Source organism: Solanum verrucosum, unplaced genomic scaffold (assembly GCF_900185275.1).
Source record: "Solanum verrucosum unplaced genomic scaffold, falcon-dt-bn FXZP01000177.1, whole genome shotgun sequence".
Lineage (NCBI taxonomy): Eukaryota > Viridiplantae > Streptophyta > Magnoliopsida > Solanales > Solanaceae > Solanum > Solanum verrucosum.
In genome coordinates, this window is record NW_026020401.1 from 381,358 (window position 1) to 399,845 (window position 18,488).

An 18,488-nucleotide genomic window follows, 5' to 3' on the forward strand; every position below is an offset into this window, starting at 1 on the left:
ATTCATTTTATTGCGGTAACCAAGATAATTAATCATGACCTCATGTTCATGAATGACGTTTTCACAAGTGGGTTCTTTCAAATTCTTTGAGATTTCATTCCTAAACAATTTTTTTAGTTTCGAAATACTCAGTTATTAATTTATTGATTAAATAATACCTCTACAAAATAATAATATTTCATAATCCCGCCTATATTAATTTAGAGAGATTTTACTGTACGTTTCTTTTTACAGTCATACAAACTCGACAATTTGCTTAATAAAATATTTATTAAGAACGTTTTAAAAGAATATATATATTTAATGTAATCATTTAAGTGGAATATGTGTAGTGGAATTGAGAGTTAGAAAGGTTGTTTATAATATACTCATGCTTCAAGGAAAAGCATTGTTGACATCCAATTTTGACCCTCTACAATATAAATTAATTATCGAGCTTCTTCAATTTCGAACGATTTAAAGTAATTAGTTTTATAAAAATTTCAAATAAATAAATAAATATAGCTTGCAAGTCATTTTAAATAGTTTCTTCACTTTTGTAAATGATATATATATGTTTTATATAATCATGTGTACAATTAATGTATTTTATGAACATTCAAAAATCATCTCAAAAAGATTTTTTATTTTAAATATTTTATTAGTGATGGTTGTAATTCTAAATTAATGAGTCTTATGAAATTCAAAATACTTTCAAGTTATTTTTAGAGTAATTTTATCATTTTAAATAATAAATATGTATATTTTCACAATCACGGTGTTTTATAAATATTTGAAAATCATCACAAAGATTTTACATTTTAGTTAAATATTTTATTAGTTTACTTTAAGTTATAGTCATAATTTCGAGTTAATTATTTTGTAACTAATTATTTTATAATAGAAGTAATTATTATATTTCGTTAAGATTAAGAAGCTCGTTAATTAAATAATATTAACTCGTCTAAATTAAACTCAATATGTTTATCTCTTAAAAGATCTAACCCCTTTTCTTATTTGAGCAAACTTTCAGCAACTCAAGCCCATTCCAACAAAAACCCAGCCCACCCAAGTTATTTCCAGCAATACCATACGTATATACAATCACACAGCAATTCCAAAACAAACCCAGAAACAAAAATCCCATCAGCAAACGCCCAAACCAGACGACCCCACCCCTCTTCATCGCGCTCTTCTTCTTCACGCGAAGATCGAAATCCAGCGAGCAAATCGCGCTGCAAACTTGAAAATCTCGTCCAAACCCATACCCTAGCATCCCCAATGTCAAACCCTCACGTCCCGTTTTCCCCCTTTAGTCACTGTTTTTCCCATCCCCCTTCAATGTTGCTTCGAAAGAAGTAGAAAAAATCTAAATTTTATTTGAATTTTTCGAACGGATTTCCCCCATAAATCACCCCATCTTACCCTATAAATAACCCTCTACCCTCAGTGATTAAGGGAGGTTTTTTTGGAAGTTGAATTTTGAAGGCAAGAATCTACCGAGAAAGAGTTTTTCAGCTACAGGAAGTTACATAAAAGATACACCTAAAATACAATTTCTTAATTTTATTTTTTTTGGCCTTGTTCGTGGTTTGCTGGATTTCTCAAAGGGTCGTGTGGTGGTGGAAGCTCGTCGTTATTCAAAGCTCGTCATTCCCAGTTCTCTGCCCCTCAAAAGGTAACATCTAATTTCAACCCATGTCTCTTTATACTTAATGTGTTGATTTCTTGATTCTTGATTGAGTAAGTGTTCAAATGTTATGATTTGGGGTGCATTACGATTGAATGTTGGCTGTAAATCAGTGTGTAGTTGGTCCGTTAATTTAAAATGATTTTTCGATTTTTATTTTCTCGCTGAAAGTTGGGCTAATCCCATTTAATGTCGAGATGAGTTCTACCGATTAGTGTACTTTTACCTCATTACATGATCTCATCTTGTTGTTTATGATTGTGATTCAATTTGAAGTCTTAAATTTTAGTTTCTAAGAGGAGGTTTGTTTTCATTTGTGAGCTGATTTTTGTTTTGTATCTCGACTAGTGTAAATAAATATAGGCCGATTGGTTTACTGTTTTATCTTTTCTCTTCTCTTCGTTGACCGTTTGGTTGAGTTTATTTCGTTCTAATTTTAGGTTGTTTGAAACATGCCTCTTTGATTTTGGAGTCCAATGAATCTTTAGTTAAGCTAAGTTTGTATACGTGAAGGTTATTGTTGCCTGCCTTTTTCCGTTTCTTAGAGTTCAAAAATATTGATGTATGTTGAGTCTCTAAGATTGAATGTACGCTTTGTAGAAATTGGTTTGGCGTATAGATTATATTTGGTAGCCATTACTTGTTGAATATACACTACTTTTGGATTTTCTTGGAGATGTAAAAATTGTAGTGGCCCAAATTAACTTCTCGGCATCGCATTGCATATATTTATCCGGGGCTTGCACTAGTAATATTCTCATGTAGATGCGGTAAAGTTTCAGGCACATATGTTGCTCATGATTGCCTGGGAAGGTTTAACGAGTGTTTATCAAATTTATGTAGCCTTAGGTATGAGGTTTATTACACCATTGCTTGGTTTAGTAGGTTTATTACACCACTGTAGCCTTAGGAAAGTTTAATGAGTGTTTGTTGTTGAAGTTTTGGTAAGTGATATAGTGAAGGTGTCTTGACGAAATTGTTCCTTACCCGAGTTCTTATCTTCTCGACCATAAAATTGCACTAGTATATCCTTGGTGATCCTAACCATAATGTGTTTTGAACGATTTTATTGGCACCTCAATTAACTTTAATTATAGATTTTTTAGGAAGAAAACATCTAGTTACAGTAATAGTTTACTATTGTGAATTTATAATTTGTGCTTTGTCTTCATGTGGTGACATTTTATTTCATCTTTTTGTATTGGTTCGTTATGATCCATTCCTCCGTACTAATCGTTTTCTTCTTATTTTCTTTGCATAAATTCCCTTGGATCGAGTTCTTCGGACTCCTCTTTGCCTTGTATTTTAAGTTAGGGTTGAAACCCAATGCTTTCCCTATTTTTTGAGTCAGCCCCCTATACATTCGGAAGCTGTTACAGGTCATGGAGACCCAACATGTTGCTGAAAATTAATTCAAAGCCCAAGAAATGAGCTGTATACATATTGTATACAGCAGTATACACTCATTATACAGAGAATTACAGATCACAAATGTGAAAATACAGAGATGAGGCGAAATACAGGTGTTCGGAAGCAAGAGATACATGAAAAGAGCCTATACACACGCTGATATACACTCATATACATCAGGTGTATACAAAAAGGGGAATTGGGTTAAGCTCAATAGTAGCAGCGAATTTGGCCCAAAAAGGGCCCAAATTCAATTTTCTACTTTACCTTAAATTATTTAATTGTCTTTTGTTTTGTTTTTCTTATCATTAACTCTAACTTTATAATTTTTAATTAACTTAACTAGATTTCCCAAAAGATGAGTTATTTTCTTTGTGTCGGTTTAATTTTAATACACTTCATGTTTTCGTGTTCATTTATTTTATTAATCGAGTATATTGATCAAAATTTTATATCTTCAATTAAGTTAAACCTTTTTGTACTTAAAAGAGATGTTCTTTAATGTGTTTCGCTTAATCATATTTTACTCATTTTAAAATTATTTTAAGTTAAAATATTTTTCTCAAATAAACTTTAAAAATGTTAGTCAAAACCTTTTCAATTAATTAAAAATAATAATACTCCCTCCGTCCCTTTTTAGTTGTCCACTTTAGAAATGGCACACAGATTAAGGCAACAATGATTAGCACAATGAAGTTACAATTTTACCCTTATGACAACTTTTCACTTCAAAATTACAACCACTTATTTGAATTCAAGTGAAATAAATTGGAGGGAAACAACATACACTTTTACAATTTTCAAGAAGTGTAAGTAAGGGTATAATAGGAAAAAATTTGTTGTCCTTTCTTGATTTGTCAAAATGGACAACTAAATAGGGACAACTAAAAAAGGAAATATGGACAAGTAAATAGGGACGGAGGGAGTACTTACTTAGTCATTTTCTCAAAAAGTTTCTTCAATTAATTTAAAATGATTTTCATGCTTTAATTTATTAAATTGGTTTAAATTATGATTTCAAAATGAATTAAATAAATTCTAATTAATCTAGTTTTATTAATTTTCTAATTACTTGTATTTCGAGTCAAATGTATCATTTTGGATCCCTTCCTCTAAAAAATAAAATGAAATAAAATGTGTCATTTATTTAATTATTTTCTCAAAGTTAGCCAAATATTGTAAATTATTTTTTATGTTAAATCACCTTTTTTTTCCCCTAAAAATAGTCAAAAAATATATTTTAGTCAAATCGCAGGTCAACCGCATGTTAGCGGGCACTTCGAATGCTTAAACCTTTCTCGAAGTGTAAATTGAACCTCGAAACCTCTTTGGTATTTTCAAATGATTTTTTCTGTTTAAATCTTTGAAAATTATAAGTCTTCTTAATTTCTTTAAAAAATTAAGTGGCGCCTCTTTTCCAAGTATTTTTCTCAAATTGTTTTATACTTGGACCATTTCAAAAAGTAATTTTTTCTAAAGAATACAGTAAAATTACGGCACAATAAGCATATCAAAACAAATATTAAGGAAAACATGACATAACATTCTAGAGCAAAAAGAAGGAACATTAACTGCAATAAAATAGTGCGATAACCGAAGTACAAGAGATAAAAGAATTTTGACGAAAATCGGAGGACAAGAAACTATAGGAGAAATTCTACTACCTACTAATTATAACCTTCTACTCTAATCTGTGTCTTCCACAATAAGTTGCAATTGTGTCATCTTATCTAATCACCTCTCCCTAATGCTTCTTCGACCTACCTTTACGTCTCCTGAAACCATTCATAACTGACATCTCACCCACCCGCTCTAGAGTATCCGTACATCTCCTCTTCACATGTCTGAACCATCTCAACCTTATTTTTCGCATCTTGTCACGAGTGCCTTTACTTATAATTTTATTTCTCCTAGTTGCCCACACATTCACCGAATCATTCTCATCTTGCAACTTTTATTGTCTAAACGTGAGAGTTTTTATTAACTGGCCAACAACTCGCCCTATACAACTTAGTTGGTCTAACCATAATTAGACCTATAAAACTTGTCCTTAGGTTTTGGTGACACCTTTTTGACACACAATACTCCGGATAGAGCAGTCAAAACGGGCTTTGCCCATGAGGCCGGCCCAACTCAACCCGTTATTAGGGTAAGGTTGAGATAAGATTTTTCAAGCCCATTAAAAACTAAGGCTTATAAGCCCGACCCATATAAGTCTTTTGCCCTTGAGGCTTGATCGGGTCCAGGCCGGGGTCGGCCCATGGGCCAAAACTTTTTATTTAAGGGTAACTTACAATAATCTCACTAGTATATAATCTAATTACTTAAATATACGCTATGTTGTAATATTATGAATCTTACCAGATTTTGGTGCGTCCAAATATATGTATCTCAGAATATATGGACTTAAAATTAGGTTAATATGTTCTAGATACATTCTATCCAAGTAGATTTGCTTGTATCTAGGATGCATAGACAAATCTCGCGCCCTCGCCTCCCTCCAATCTTGCTTGTCACTCTCTTATCTCGCTCGCGTATCTGGTATATGCGAGCTACATGCTAATTACACTAGATTTTTTGCTATGTTATTAAAACAACACCATTGTTTGCCATGTTTGATTTGAAAATCTTCTCATTTTCTTGATGTTATAGAATTATAAGTTTGAAAAGAAAAAAATAAAAAAAATGAAAAAAAGAAGGGCTATCCCACCCCAGCCCTCGACCTTTCTAGGGTTGGGTTCGGTTGAGCATTTTCAGGCCCTTCTAAATGAAGGACCAGCCCGCCCTAGCCTTTCAAATTCCTTGGCCTGTGAGGCTTTGGCCAGGTGGGGCTGGGCCAGTCCATTTTGATAGCTCTAACTCCAGACAAAAATCTTCGTTTCATCTACCCCTGCACATGTCAGAAATCAGGTCATGGGTCAGGTATTAAGATCGGGTCTCATACCAATTGTTGGGGTCAGGTCTTGGTTCGGAAGTCGGGTTCGGTTCGGGTATCGATTTAAAAGTCAGATTCAGGGTCGTGTCTTGGATTAGTCTTCAGGTTTGAGTCTCGGATCAGGAGTCGGAAGTTGGGTCGAATCTTGAGTCAGGGTTGGGTCCCTCTTATAAAGTCAGGTTTCGAATTGGGTGTTAGGATCGGGTCTTGGTTAGAAAGCTGGGTCCTAATTCAGATGTTGAGTCTCGATTTGGGTATTGATTCTTAGGTTAAGGAGTTAAAAGTTAGTTTTCAAATCGCGTGTCGAAGTTAGATCCCAACGGGTCATCGAGGTTATGTCTAGATTAGAGTGTCAGAGTCGGGATCAGTTGTCGTAGTTGGATCTCGATTCAAAAGTCGAGACCCGAGTTGGGAGTCGAGGTCGGGTTGGGATCACTTGTCGAGGTCAGGTGTCGGGAACAGATCCCAGGTCGGGTCCCAGTTCAATTATCGGGGTTGTATTCAGGTTTGGGTGTCGCGGTCGGAGTGGAGTCCCAATTCAAATGTTAAGTCCCGCGCAAGAATCGGGGTCGTGTCTTGGGTCGGATCTTAGATGAGTTGTTGGGGTCGTGTCCCTCTTCAGGTGTCGGGATCAGAGTAAAGTCCATGTTCGAATATCGGGTCTCAGGTTGAGAATCGAGGTCACGTCTCTGATCGAGTGTCTGGGTCGGATCCCAAATCGGTCATCAAGATCGTGTCCAGGTTCGAGTGTTGGGATCAGGTCCTGAATCGGTTATCGGGGTTGGTTTGCGGGTCAGAAACTATTTTCCTAAAAGTTATTTTCTACTCTCTAGCCAAAAATATTTTCTTCATTCACCAACCAAATATTAGACAATATTTTTCAATCACCAATCAAACATGAGAAAATAAGTCAGAACCAAATGATTTTACGAGGCCATTATAAACTTTCTAATCTCTATTGTAGCAGACTACAATTACAAAAGGATCAGAAGGATAATGAATTTAAACATTATATTTTCCTAATTAATATCATTTATATATGATGATACATCAAAATCAAAGCTGAATATAGACAAATCTTCGATATTATCCTCTGGTTGCCAACTATTGCTTGCTCCAAAGTCATCTAATCCGAAAGCACCCAAGTTTTGCTCCTTCCAAATTCCATCTGATCGAATCTCGGAATTTGTCTCTGAGTTCTGCAGCTCAATTTGCTGGTCGTATGCATATGTACAATCAAATTGCTCCTCATTCTTTGCATAGTTTAGCTCAGAAGACTCTTGAGGTACAATGAAATCAAATGATTCTTCTAAAAACCTCTGAAAATCGAAACCTTCATCATGGTTCTCTTTCAAAGAAAATATGTCTGATACATTTGTTGCTTCCATTGAGCAATTATCATCCATTAGAAAATGCTCCATGTATTCTAGACGCGTACTCACATCTTCATTCAGGTTTTCAGAAGACCTGAAATCCAATGGTTGTTCTTGCAATATATTCATCGAGTAATCCATGTCCCGTAGCACAATTTGATCATTGGAGTTGCAAATTTCATCAGACCTCAACAAGTCATCTTTGTTAAACATGACGGTTGGCTTCACGTCTTTTGTGTTTGAGACATCGTTATGTACAAATTCATCCTTGTCAATTTCTTCTTCCATTACAGGTGTCTTAACTTTAACATGAGATTTAGGAATCCTAAATCTCGAATTACACTCCAAATCAATTAATTCTATCTCGCCCGGGATAAGTTGTGATTCCTCATCAGTCAAGCAACGAGCAGGTGAACCTTTATTAGCATAATAATAACTTAAATCTGTACTTACAACCATACCAGCATCATCATCTGGTGTTTTGAAATCCGATTCAATTTCAATCTTTTCTGCATCATCAACAACTAAATCTTCATGATCAACAGACGATTGAACACTCGATTCCAGTGAAGATGTTCGAGTAATGTTACCATTACTCAACGAGTCACAACAATTGGGGAAATTAAGTATGGCATTGGATCCATACATAACCTTAGCAGCTTCATCATAAGCAATAGCAGCGTCAACAGCAGTCGAGTAAGTACCAAGCCAAAGTCTCTTTCCTTTGCTCTTATACTCACCACTAATATAAACAGGCTCGCGAATTTCAGCGACCCATTTACCCCAAGTCCTCTGTCTTACTCCTCTGTATTTACAACCAGAATTCTCAGGACCGCCTTTGCCTGGCATACAACCTTTGTTTGATCCATTACCCGGAGATTTTCTCTTCTTCTTCTTCACTTGTTCATTGTTCGAATTAACCTCCGTATTAAAATTTCTCCATCTTAACAAAATCTCATCTATGGAATCAGATCCATTACGCCTTCTTTTCAGTTTCCTGTTAACACAAAAATCCATATTGTATAAACAGTTTTAAGTTATTTCTTTTGTAATTTTAAGCAAAGAAGGAGAAACAAATACCTAAATCATAAAATAGCACACAATAAATCCAAAATACTGAGTACTACTACAAAGTTGGCAGTTGTTTCTACTTATTTAATTTAAAAATTATAAAAAGTAGATAGAAAAGAGAAAATTAAAGAGAAGAAAATCACCTTCGTGGAATGTGAGAAGACATATCAAAAGGTATATATAATTTATAATTTATATGTAAATAAATAAATGGAAGTTTTGTATTTTGTTTTGGCCAATGATTCTTCGCTATATAATTGTGTTTAATTTGTTAAAATCCTTTTCCTAGTCGAATTGGGATTCATTTTTTAGGAAACGAAATCAGTATAAAAATAACTTGTCTTTATTCTTCTTTTTTTGGTAGTAGCGTGTGCTGATGGTGTGAATTTCTTAACTATATTTACTATCCTTATCTTAGGGTTTTTCCTTGGGGACTAAGTAATTATTAACAAGGAAATGTAGTGCCAACTTTATCACTTTTGGTTATAGCTAGGTTTTGACACAAGTGTCGTATTTCTATATAATTAGAAGAAATAACTTAAAGTATAAAATTCTCATTTATTCTTAGTAAGATTATTTATAACAGGACGCCTTTAGAGACATAAAAAAAAGCATTTTTTCTTAATTATATTGAGCCACCCCTAAATCACAAATATAAAAAGTTTATTTATAACACTAATCTCAAAAATAATATTCTTGCTGATCACGAATTTTGTGTTTTCTGACTCTTTCCACTACTATAGAGATCTTTCAGTTTGTACACCACAATTTTTGCGGCTATTTGTTTCTTGTGAGCAAAGAAAGATTAATATAACAAGGCAATGCCAACAAAAGTTCACATAAAAAATGTGAACTTTACACGCACGGTTGAAAATAAGCAAAGTATAGACAAATAGTACATTTCTTTTGACACACAGTCACACTGACTTGCAGTTTGCTTAAGAAAAAAGAAATATATATAATATGTAATTTCACAAGTGAATTATGCTGAGAGAAGAGTATACGGACTTTTACCTCCTATCTTGGGATCAAAACAAATTTTAAGGAAAACATGACATAGCATTCTAAAAAAAAGGAACAGTAACTACAATAAAATAGTGTGATAATCAAAGTACAAGATGACGAAAATCGGAGGACAAGAAACCATATTAGAAATTCTATGACTACTAGCAAGATAAGGATGAGAAAGACAATGCTCTACTACCTACTAATTATAACCTTCTATCCTAGTCTATGTCATCCACAATAAGTTGCAATTGTGTCATCTTATCTAATCACCCCTCCATAATGCTTCTTCGACCTACCTTTACGTCTCTTGAAACCATTCATAGCTAACATCTCGCACCATCGTATTGGAGTAGCCGTGCATCTCTTCTTCACATGTCTGAACCATATTCTAAACCCTATTTTCTGCATCTTGTCAATGTCTTTATTTATAATCTTATTTCTCCTAGTTGCCCACACATTCACCGCATCATCCTCATCTTTGAATCTTTTATTGTCTGAACGTGAGAGCTTTTATTAACTGGACAACAACTCGCCCCATACAACTTAGTTGGTCTAACCACCATTAGACATATAAAACATGCCCTTAAGTTTTGGTGACACCTTTTTGTCACACAATACTCCAGACAAAAATCTTCTTTTCATCCGCCCTACACAAGTCAGTAGTTAGGTCCTGGGTCAGGTATTATGATCAGGTCTTGATGTTCGATGTAATCAACTGACACTATTTAGGTTCAAGTGCCAAACGATCGCGTGTAGTGATATAACCCAACCAAGGGTTGGGATCGTTCCCACAGGGAGTGGTTTCGAGAATTAATATAAAAGTAAAATTAAGTTCTAACCAGTCATAGCTATAAACATTATCGAATAAAAACATACTAAATCTAAGGGGTGACGCAAACGGCAATTATCAATGTGAGGTTTGTATTAACTATTCAACAAAAAACGACAAAAATATAAAGAAACGAGATATGGAGACGGGATTATTGGGATGTGATAGGAATACGTGATAAACTAGACTATCGGGTACATGTTTTTGATAGTAAATTGTTGAGCATTTGTGACTAGGCTAGACTATAGTGGGGGTAAATTCTCTTTCAAGCAACTTACCCCGGATCAACTCGGTTTCTCCTGAACACCGAGTTGCCGCATTAAGCACAGCCTCCGCCTTAGCCCATTCACTCTCTCGAGCTGAATGTGTGGGAGAAGGACTAGGGTTCACTCTCTCGAGCTTAACCCATGTCGACCCAATACCATCGGCTATCAATTTAGTAGTCTTAGTTCTACTGCCTCTCTCTCGAGCAAGTCAAAAACACTAAGATGAAATCGTATTTGCAACTACAATCCCATTAAGTTCATACACAACTACTAAATAAAATCACATTTGAACAACAAATAAACCATCAACAAGCAAGATCCAACAAATAATTTAACTCATATTCACAAAATCACACCCGAGGAATTGGGGTTTTAGCTAGACATGTAAAAGAGATAAAAATTTATACCAATATCAGTTTCCATCAACTGGGTATGTAGAATTTGTTTTATTTAAAAATATATTTTAGACTGATTTAAGAGTCGCCACTTAATTTTTAAGAAAAATCAAGAAAACTATTATTTTCAAAAGACTAAAACAAGAATCTAGTGAAAACTTGAAAAAAAGGGTTCGAGGTTCCTATTAATATTCTAGGAAGGTTTTTAAAGCACCTAGAATATCCGCTAATGCGGTTATCCAACAATTAGTTTATTTGGCTAAAAGTACTTCAACTTAATTTGAATCGGACAATTTTTATAGTTAGAATCGTTTTAAGAAGGGAAAAGAGAAATATTGACCTTTTATTTAAGCGAAATATTTTGTAAAAAATACTTATTTATTTATTAAGTCAAGTAAGAGATGAACAATTTGGTTAAGTGATTAGTTCAAAATAAGCGTCTTTTAGGGATTTGAAGATTTTAAAACTTTAAGATTAATAGCAAATAATGACGAGTAAATAAACACAACAAAGAAAGGAGGGAAAGAGATTTGGGCCCAAATCTGGTTTTCGTGTCCGCCTGGGCCAGTATTTTGGGCCCATTTTTTGTTTTGGGCCTTTGACCCAAATTTTGCCCATTTTTGTACCTGTCCTAGACTAAATTTCGAAATTTATTTCTTTGGGCCTTAGGCCCATCTTCCACCTGTCCTAAATTCCAACACGATAATAATAAATGAAATGACAAGAGCTTAGGCCCAAAATAACAAAATACAATCTCTTATGAAGATCAGGCCTTCGGCCCAATCTTTTCAATCTTTTGATCTATTTCAAATTCTTTCATCTTCGGGACCTGTACGTCGATTTTAAATGGCCGGTAGACTCGAATAAAGGTGGAACATGGGCCTCCGTGGCCCAAGGAAAGATGCGAAGAGAGAATTCGCGAGGACCCAGACAAATTCCACATGCAAACAAAGAGAAGTGTGAAATTAAAATTCATTTTACAATAATTAAATAGGTCAACAATGAACTGTAGATTAATCCAGAAAATTCGAAATGCAAGGAAAAATGGCATCATTATATGAATAAATACAACTTGTTGGGAATCCCACAGAAGGCACAAATGAACTGAACACATTTTTATTTTTTATTTTTAATGAAGGGCCATATGATCAAATTTCAAGTAATTGATTCAACCTTGAAGAATTTATATAAACCGAGACAACAAAATGTCGAATCCCTATCAAACAAAGCTTTGCGCCAAACTTTAAATAAAAGAAGTCATGACATACAACTGAAAAGAAGCTTATTCCACCAATCATGGAAACGTACATCCCATATTAAAGAATTACTATGAACTAAATAGGATAAATGAGATTACCACACTTTAACTAGCAAATAACATATTGGAAGCTGATTTCTAAGCTATAAAATAATGAACAATTAGCCAATACCTAAAATGACCCTAATCGAAACAACAATTCTACTTTAAGGACAACAATATTCACTGGGTACTTTCGATCAATCACCTAGCTATAATTCATGTTTAAAAACAACTAAAATCTTAATTAAAACAAAATAAAATATCAAATTAAAACAAAATAAAGTAACTGCAGAAGTTACAGTGTATTAAACTTTTAAATTAAAACATATATATATATATATATATATATAAGAACAACTTGTTTAATGCCTATTTCAAGCAAAATGTTCACCCACATTCGATACTTATAAATAGTTTAATAATGTTATGATGAATTTTAATAAAGCGTGATTAAGAGTTAAAGAAATATGTATAAACACATGTCATGTATCTATCAGTTTAATGTAAATATCCAATAAATCTTTATTTACCTGGGGGAGTTAAAAATAAAAATAGAAAAATAAACACTTAAGCAAGTAATTAAGAGTAGTGCATTTGTTAATTGCAAGTAGTTGAAGAATAGTAATACCAAACACACTTCAACTCAAATTTTGATTACGGCAAACTTGAAATAAAAATAACTTATAAAGCATGGTAACAATGCCTACACAACTAACACTATTGGGAAGAAAACTCTTGATTGAAGGTTAGCATGCTATTTCAAACGGATAAGCATATGAAAATCACGGTCAACAGTGCCAACTCTCGCCTGGTAGCCTGCTAGCAGATAAAAAAAAACGGCCAACAACGTGAAAAGGAAAAGGACTAAGGCAACCACACCCTTTACATGTCGCATTAAGGAGACAGAATCACAACTTCACTACCAACAGGACGAGATTAACAGTGGAACAACAAAAAAAAAGAAGAAAAAAAGAAAAGAAAACCCATTCGAAGTCACACAGAGCCATCAAGACTCCCAACAAACAAACTAACGAAGCCACCGAATAGACGACATAAGAGCATCCTACTGAATTTGAAGCTACTAATGAGTTGAGATTTCCATATTTCAGCATTTAAGTAGCTTATAATGACCAAACAGAGAACAACCCACAATTTAAGAAATAAAAGACATAAGATGAAGTGAAGTTTACCTTTCGAAGTGCAGCGAACAAGGGCGAGACAAGCTGATGACCACGATTTTCCGCCACAAAACCCAAATACAAGTGATCGACCGAAAAAAAAAAACTTGAGCAGAATCTAAAATCCGAGGGGACTTGGAGGAAATGGAAGTAAACGAAAGAAAATAATGGCACTCCGATTGGAATCAAGTCTCTCTCTTTTTAGAACGTATTTCGTATGTGTAGCTATTCTATTACGCTATGCTCTTTCTTAGCAAAAGGAAATTTTTTCGGCCCCCCTTCGAACTAAAAGAAAAAGAAGCTTTATAGGAGGAGATTAGGGTTCGGAATGGGGGGAAACAGATAGAAATCCCGATAGAAAAGGGCTCATCCCCATTCAAATTTCAAAAATTCTTTCACAATTAAGGAGAGACACCTTTCCTTGTAATTTTCTCCCCATTCCGAAAGAGGAAAGGGGAAACGTGTGTCTTTGTCCTGCTACGATGCTTTTTCTTTTGCCGAAAAATCTGATTGGAACAGTACCATCGTACTGGATGGAGGAGACGATGCGGGCGTGAACTGCACGCGTAGACGCCGTGTTGCCTTCCACGAAGAAGTCGCGTGCTGGGACTTGGAGGATCGCTGGATTTGACCAAATTTTGATGTCGTTCTTGGCGTTGTTGATGTCGTTTTGCTGGGAATTATTGTTCACGCTGTGAAGGCACCGCTTCTGGGTTCTTGTGAAGGAATAAAAAGTGGGCCGGGTCGAGGGTAATGGGTTGGGTCGGTTGGAATGGAGAGTGGGCCGTTGTACGTATGGAATTGTAGTGTATCTTGGGCTGGATATTATTGTGGGATTGGGAATGGGAATTGGAAGTGGGCCTGTTGGTGCTACTGTACATGCATGCTGGAAATAGTATTGGGCTGCTGAAAAGTGGCCCAAACTTTGGTCTTAAAATGGTTTTAAGGTGAGGTTAAATATGGGTTCGATCTTGGAGTTTAAGAAATAGCCGAATTGAGTTAAATTAACAAATTCGGCTAAATCCTAAGTGAGATGGATTAACATTAATTAATTAACGAGCTTCTAAATTTTGACGAAATAGAATAATTAATTTAATTGCAAACCAATAATTTAAAATTATAACCATAACTTGAATTAGACTAATTTTGTAAAATATTTAAAATAACATTATTTTTTTGTGAGACGATTTCCGAGTATCCATAAAATATACTAATTATATATATAATTACATGAAATATATTTATCATTCAAAGTACTATAAAAATCGACTGAAACTATTTACAATAACCTTGAAACTATTTTGAATTATATAAAGCTAATTATTCTAAATCGTTTGAAAAATTAAGAAGCTAGAAGATCAATTACTATCGGGGAGGGTCAAAATTGGGTGTCAACAGAATTAAGTCTTAAAACACGTTAAGAGTGAAGAATCTTCAAGACCCAAGTCTAATTTCGAAACCCTTTGAATCTTCAAGGTCTTAGAACAAAGTCTCCAAAACCCTCTAAAACTTACTCTCTCAAAAACTGTAATAATAAGTTCTAATAATAGAAGTCATGATGTTCTAGGAATTTAAAACAAGTATTTATAGTTCTTGAAAATTTGTGCTGCGGAGGACAATTCGCAGCAATTAGTCGGGATCGCCGATACATTCGGCGATCCACCTTTTGGTCGATTTCATCGCCTTCCTACTTTATCCTTCAGCCTCCTCGCGTTTTGAGTCGTTGGGCGATATAGTACTGCTTTGCGGAACTGCTCAGTGACGCGCTGACTGCTCCTTATCATCGCAGACTTAACCTTCTCCTTTAGGGCTCAGCACACTGGAATAAAAGGTGATCTTCAGGCCCATCGGCGACTCGCCAACTGGGCTCGGCGATCTTCAGGCCTTCATTTCTTCGTTCTTTTCAGCCGCCTTGTTCCTTCTTGCCAAGTAGTGTCCATGCTTTGTCTTAAATTCTAAATACCCAAAACTTAAGGATTTTCATTAGATATTGAGTCAAAATATGCATTTGAGGATACTAATTCTATCAAAATATAGCATTAAATGAGTCCAAATTGTGGACCCATCAGGTCTCGCATCAAGTGTTAGGGTTAGCTCCTGATTCGAAAATCCAATTTGGGTCAGGGTTGGGTCTCAATTCAAAAGTTAGGTCTCAGGGTCGGGTCTTAAATTAATCGTTAGGGTTAAGTCTCGGATCGAGAGTCGAACGTTGGGGTCGGATCTCGAGTCAGGGTTGGGTCTCTCTTTGAAAGTTAAGTCTCACACCGAGTGTCGAGATCGAGTCTTCGTTAGGAAGTCGGGTCCCAATTCAGATGTCGAGTCTCGATTTGGGTGTCAATTCTTAGGTTAGGGAGTCGAAAGTTAGTTTTTGAATTGAGTGTTGGGATTGGTTCCCAATCGGTCATTGAGGTCATGTCTAGATTTGAGTGTCAGAGTCGGGGTCGGTCGTCGTAGTTGGATTCTGATTTGAAAGTCGAGACCCAAGTTAAGAGTCGAGGTAGGGTCCTGAATCACTCGTCGAGGTCAGGTGTCAGGGTTAGATCCAAGGTCGGGTCCCAGTTCAAAAGTCAGGTATTAATTCAAGAGTCGGGCTGGGTTGGATCTTGGATCGATCGTTGGGGTTGTATTTTGATTCAAAAGTCGAGACTTGAGTCGAGTGTCAGAGTCGAGTCTGAGGTTGAGTGTTAGGGTTGGTTCCCGAGTTGAGAGTCTGGGTCGAGTCTTAATTCAAAAGTCAGGTGTTGGGTAGAGAGTTGAGGTCGGATTCCAGTTCAATTATCGAGGTCGTATTCAGGTTCAGATGTCGCAGTCAGAGTCAAGTCCATTCGAATGTTAGGTTTCGAGCAGAATTAGGGTCAGGATGTGGGTCGGATCTTGAGTCGGATCCCAAATCAGTCGTTAGGGTCGTGTCCTTATTCGGATGTCGGACTCAAAGTAAAGTCCTTGTTTTTCTTCGGATGTCGGGCTTAGAGTAAAGTCCCTATTTGAATATTGGGTCCCAGGTTGAGAACGAGGTCAGGTCCCGAATTGTTCCAATATCGGGTCCCAGCTTGAGAATCGAGGTCAGGTCCCGAATTGGGCATCGGGGTCGGATCCCGAAATGGTCATCAAGATTGTGTCCCAATTTGAGTGTCGGTATCGGGTCCTGAATTGATTATCGAAGTTGGTTTGCAGGTCAGAAACTATTTTCCTAAAAGTTATTTTCCACTCTCTAGCCAAAAATTATTTTTTTTTCATTCATCAACCAAATATTAGAAATTTTCTCTCACCAATCAAGCATGAGAAAATAATTTAGAAAACAACTTGTTTTTCGAGTTCATACGAAGACCATTATAATCTTTCTAATTTATGTTTCTAGCAGACTATAGTTACAAAAGTATCACAAGTATAATGAATTGAAACATTACATTTTCCTAATTAATATCATTAATATAGGATGATATATCAAAATCAAAGTTGAGCATAGACAAATCTTCGATATTATCCTCTGGTTGCCAACTATTGCTTGCTCCAAAGTCATCTAATCCGAAAGCACGCAAGTTTTGGTCCTTCCAATCAGCCTGGTTACTTATTATTCTATCTAATCGAATCTCGGAATTTGTCTCTGAGTTCTGGAGGTCAATTTGCTGGTTGTATGCATATTTACAATCAAATTGCTTCTCATTCTTCGCATAGTTTAGCTCAGCAGACTCTTGAGGTACTACCATTGGCTTGAAATCAAATGGTTCTTCTAAAAACCTCTGAAAATTGAAAGCTTCATCATGGTTCTCTGTCAAAGAAAATATGTCTGATATATTTGTCGCTTCCATTGAACAATTATCTTCCATTAGAAAATGCTCCATGTATTCTAGACGCGTACTAACATCTTCATTCAGGTTTTCAGAAGACCTGAAATCCATGTCTTGTAGCACAATTTGATCATTGGAGTTACAAATTTCATCAGGCCTCAACAAGTCATCTTTGTTAAACATGACGGTTGGCATCACGTCTATTGTGTTTGAGACATCGTTATGTACTAATTCATCCTTGTCAATTTCTTCTTCCATAACAGGTGTCTCAATTTTAACACAAGATTTTTGCGATTTAGGAAAAAATCTCGAATCGCCCTCCAAATTGGTTAGTTCTATCTCGGAGTTCTCCTCCGTGATTACTTCCAATTCCTCTTCAGTCCAGGAACAAGCAGGTGAACCATGATTAGCATAATCATAACTTAAATCTGTATTTACAACACCACCACCATCATCATCGTCTGGTGTATCTGATGTTTTCAAATCAGATTCAATTTCAATCTTCTCTGCATGAACGACTAAATCTTCATGATCAACAGACGATTGACCACTCGATTCAAGTGAAGATGTTCGAGTAATGTTACCATTACTCAACGAGTCACAATAATTGGGGAAATTAAGTATGGCATTGGATCCATACATAACCTTAGCAGCTTCATCATAAGCAATAGCAGCGTCACCAGCAGTCGAGTAAGTACCAAGCCAAAGTCGCTTTCCTTTGCTCTTATACACAGGCTCGCGAATTTCAGCGACCCATTTACCCCAAGTCCTCTGCCTTACTCCTCTGTATTTACAACCCGAATTCTCAGGACCGCCTTTACCTGGCATACAACCTTTGTTTGATCCACTGCCCGGAGATTTTCTCTTCTTCTTCACTTGTTCATTGTTCGAATCAACCTCCGGATTAAAATTTCTCCATCTTAATAAAATCTCTTCTATCGAATCAGATCCATTACGCCTTCTTTTCAGTTTCCTGTTAACATAAAAATTCATAGTTATATGAACAGTTTAAAATTAGGGCAAACTTCGTCAAATAATTACAATAAAAATTAAAACTAATTATAAATTGAGAATACTAAGTACTACAAAGTTGGCAAGAGAAGAAAATCACCTCTGGGAAATGTGAGAAGCCATCAAAGATATATATAAATAAATAAATGTTTGATTGGAAGTTTTGTATTTTGGTTTGGTCCAATGAATAGTCGTTTTTACGAATGTTCTTGTTTGTTGTGTATTTATACCGTTGTTTTTGACTTGTTGAAATCC

At 35.5% G+C, this 18,488-nt stretch overlaps 2 protein-coding genes across 2 annotated transcripts; both read right to left on the bottom strand.

Annotated features, from left to right (window-relative positions):
* Positions 1-7,033: 7,033 nt before the first annotated feature.
* LOC125839885 (dehydration-responsive element-binding protein 2B-like) lies at positions 7,034-8,643 on the bottom strand. Its single transcript, XM_049518863.1, has 2 exons — positions 8,602-8,643; positions 7,034-8,384 (listed from the first exon to the last, which is right to left on the bottom strand). Exons 1-2 carry the CDS (start codon positions 8,622-8,624, stop codon positions 7,034-7,036), a joined length of 1,374 nt encoding a protein of 457 aa, XP_049374820.1. The 5' UTR covers positions 8,625-8,643.
* Positions 8,644-16,847: 8,204 nt separating this feature from the next.
* On the bottom strand, positions 16,848-18,215 carry LOC125839887 (uncharacterized). Its single transcript, XM_049518864.1, has one exon. It carries the CDS (start codon positions 18,213-18,215, stop codon positions 16,848-16,850), a length of 1,368 nt encoding a protein of 455 aa, XP_049374821.1.
* Between the last annotated feature and the right edge of the window lie 273 nt (positions 18,216-18,488).

Coding starts and splice junctions, on each gene's coding strand:
- LOC125839887 (XM_049518864.1), bottom strand. CDS start 18,215: ATGAATTTTTATGTTAACAGGAAACTGAAAAGAAGGCGTAATGGATCT.
- LOC125839885 (XM_049518863.1), bottom strand. CDS start 8,624: ATGTCTTCTCACATTCCACGAAG. Junction 8,385..8,601: donor TCTTCTCACATTCCACGAAG/GTGATTTTCTTC, acceptor TTGTGTTAACAG/GAAACTGAAAAGAAGGCGTA.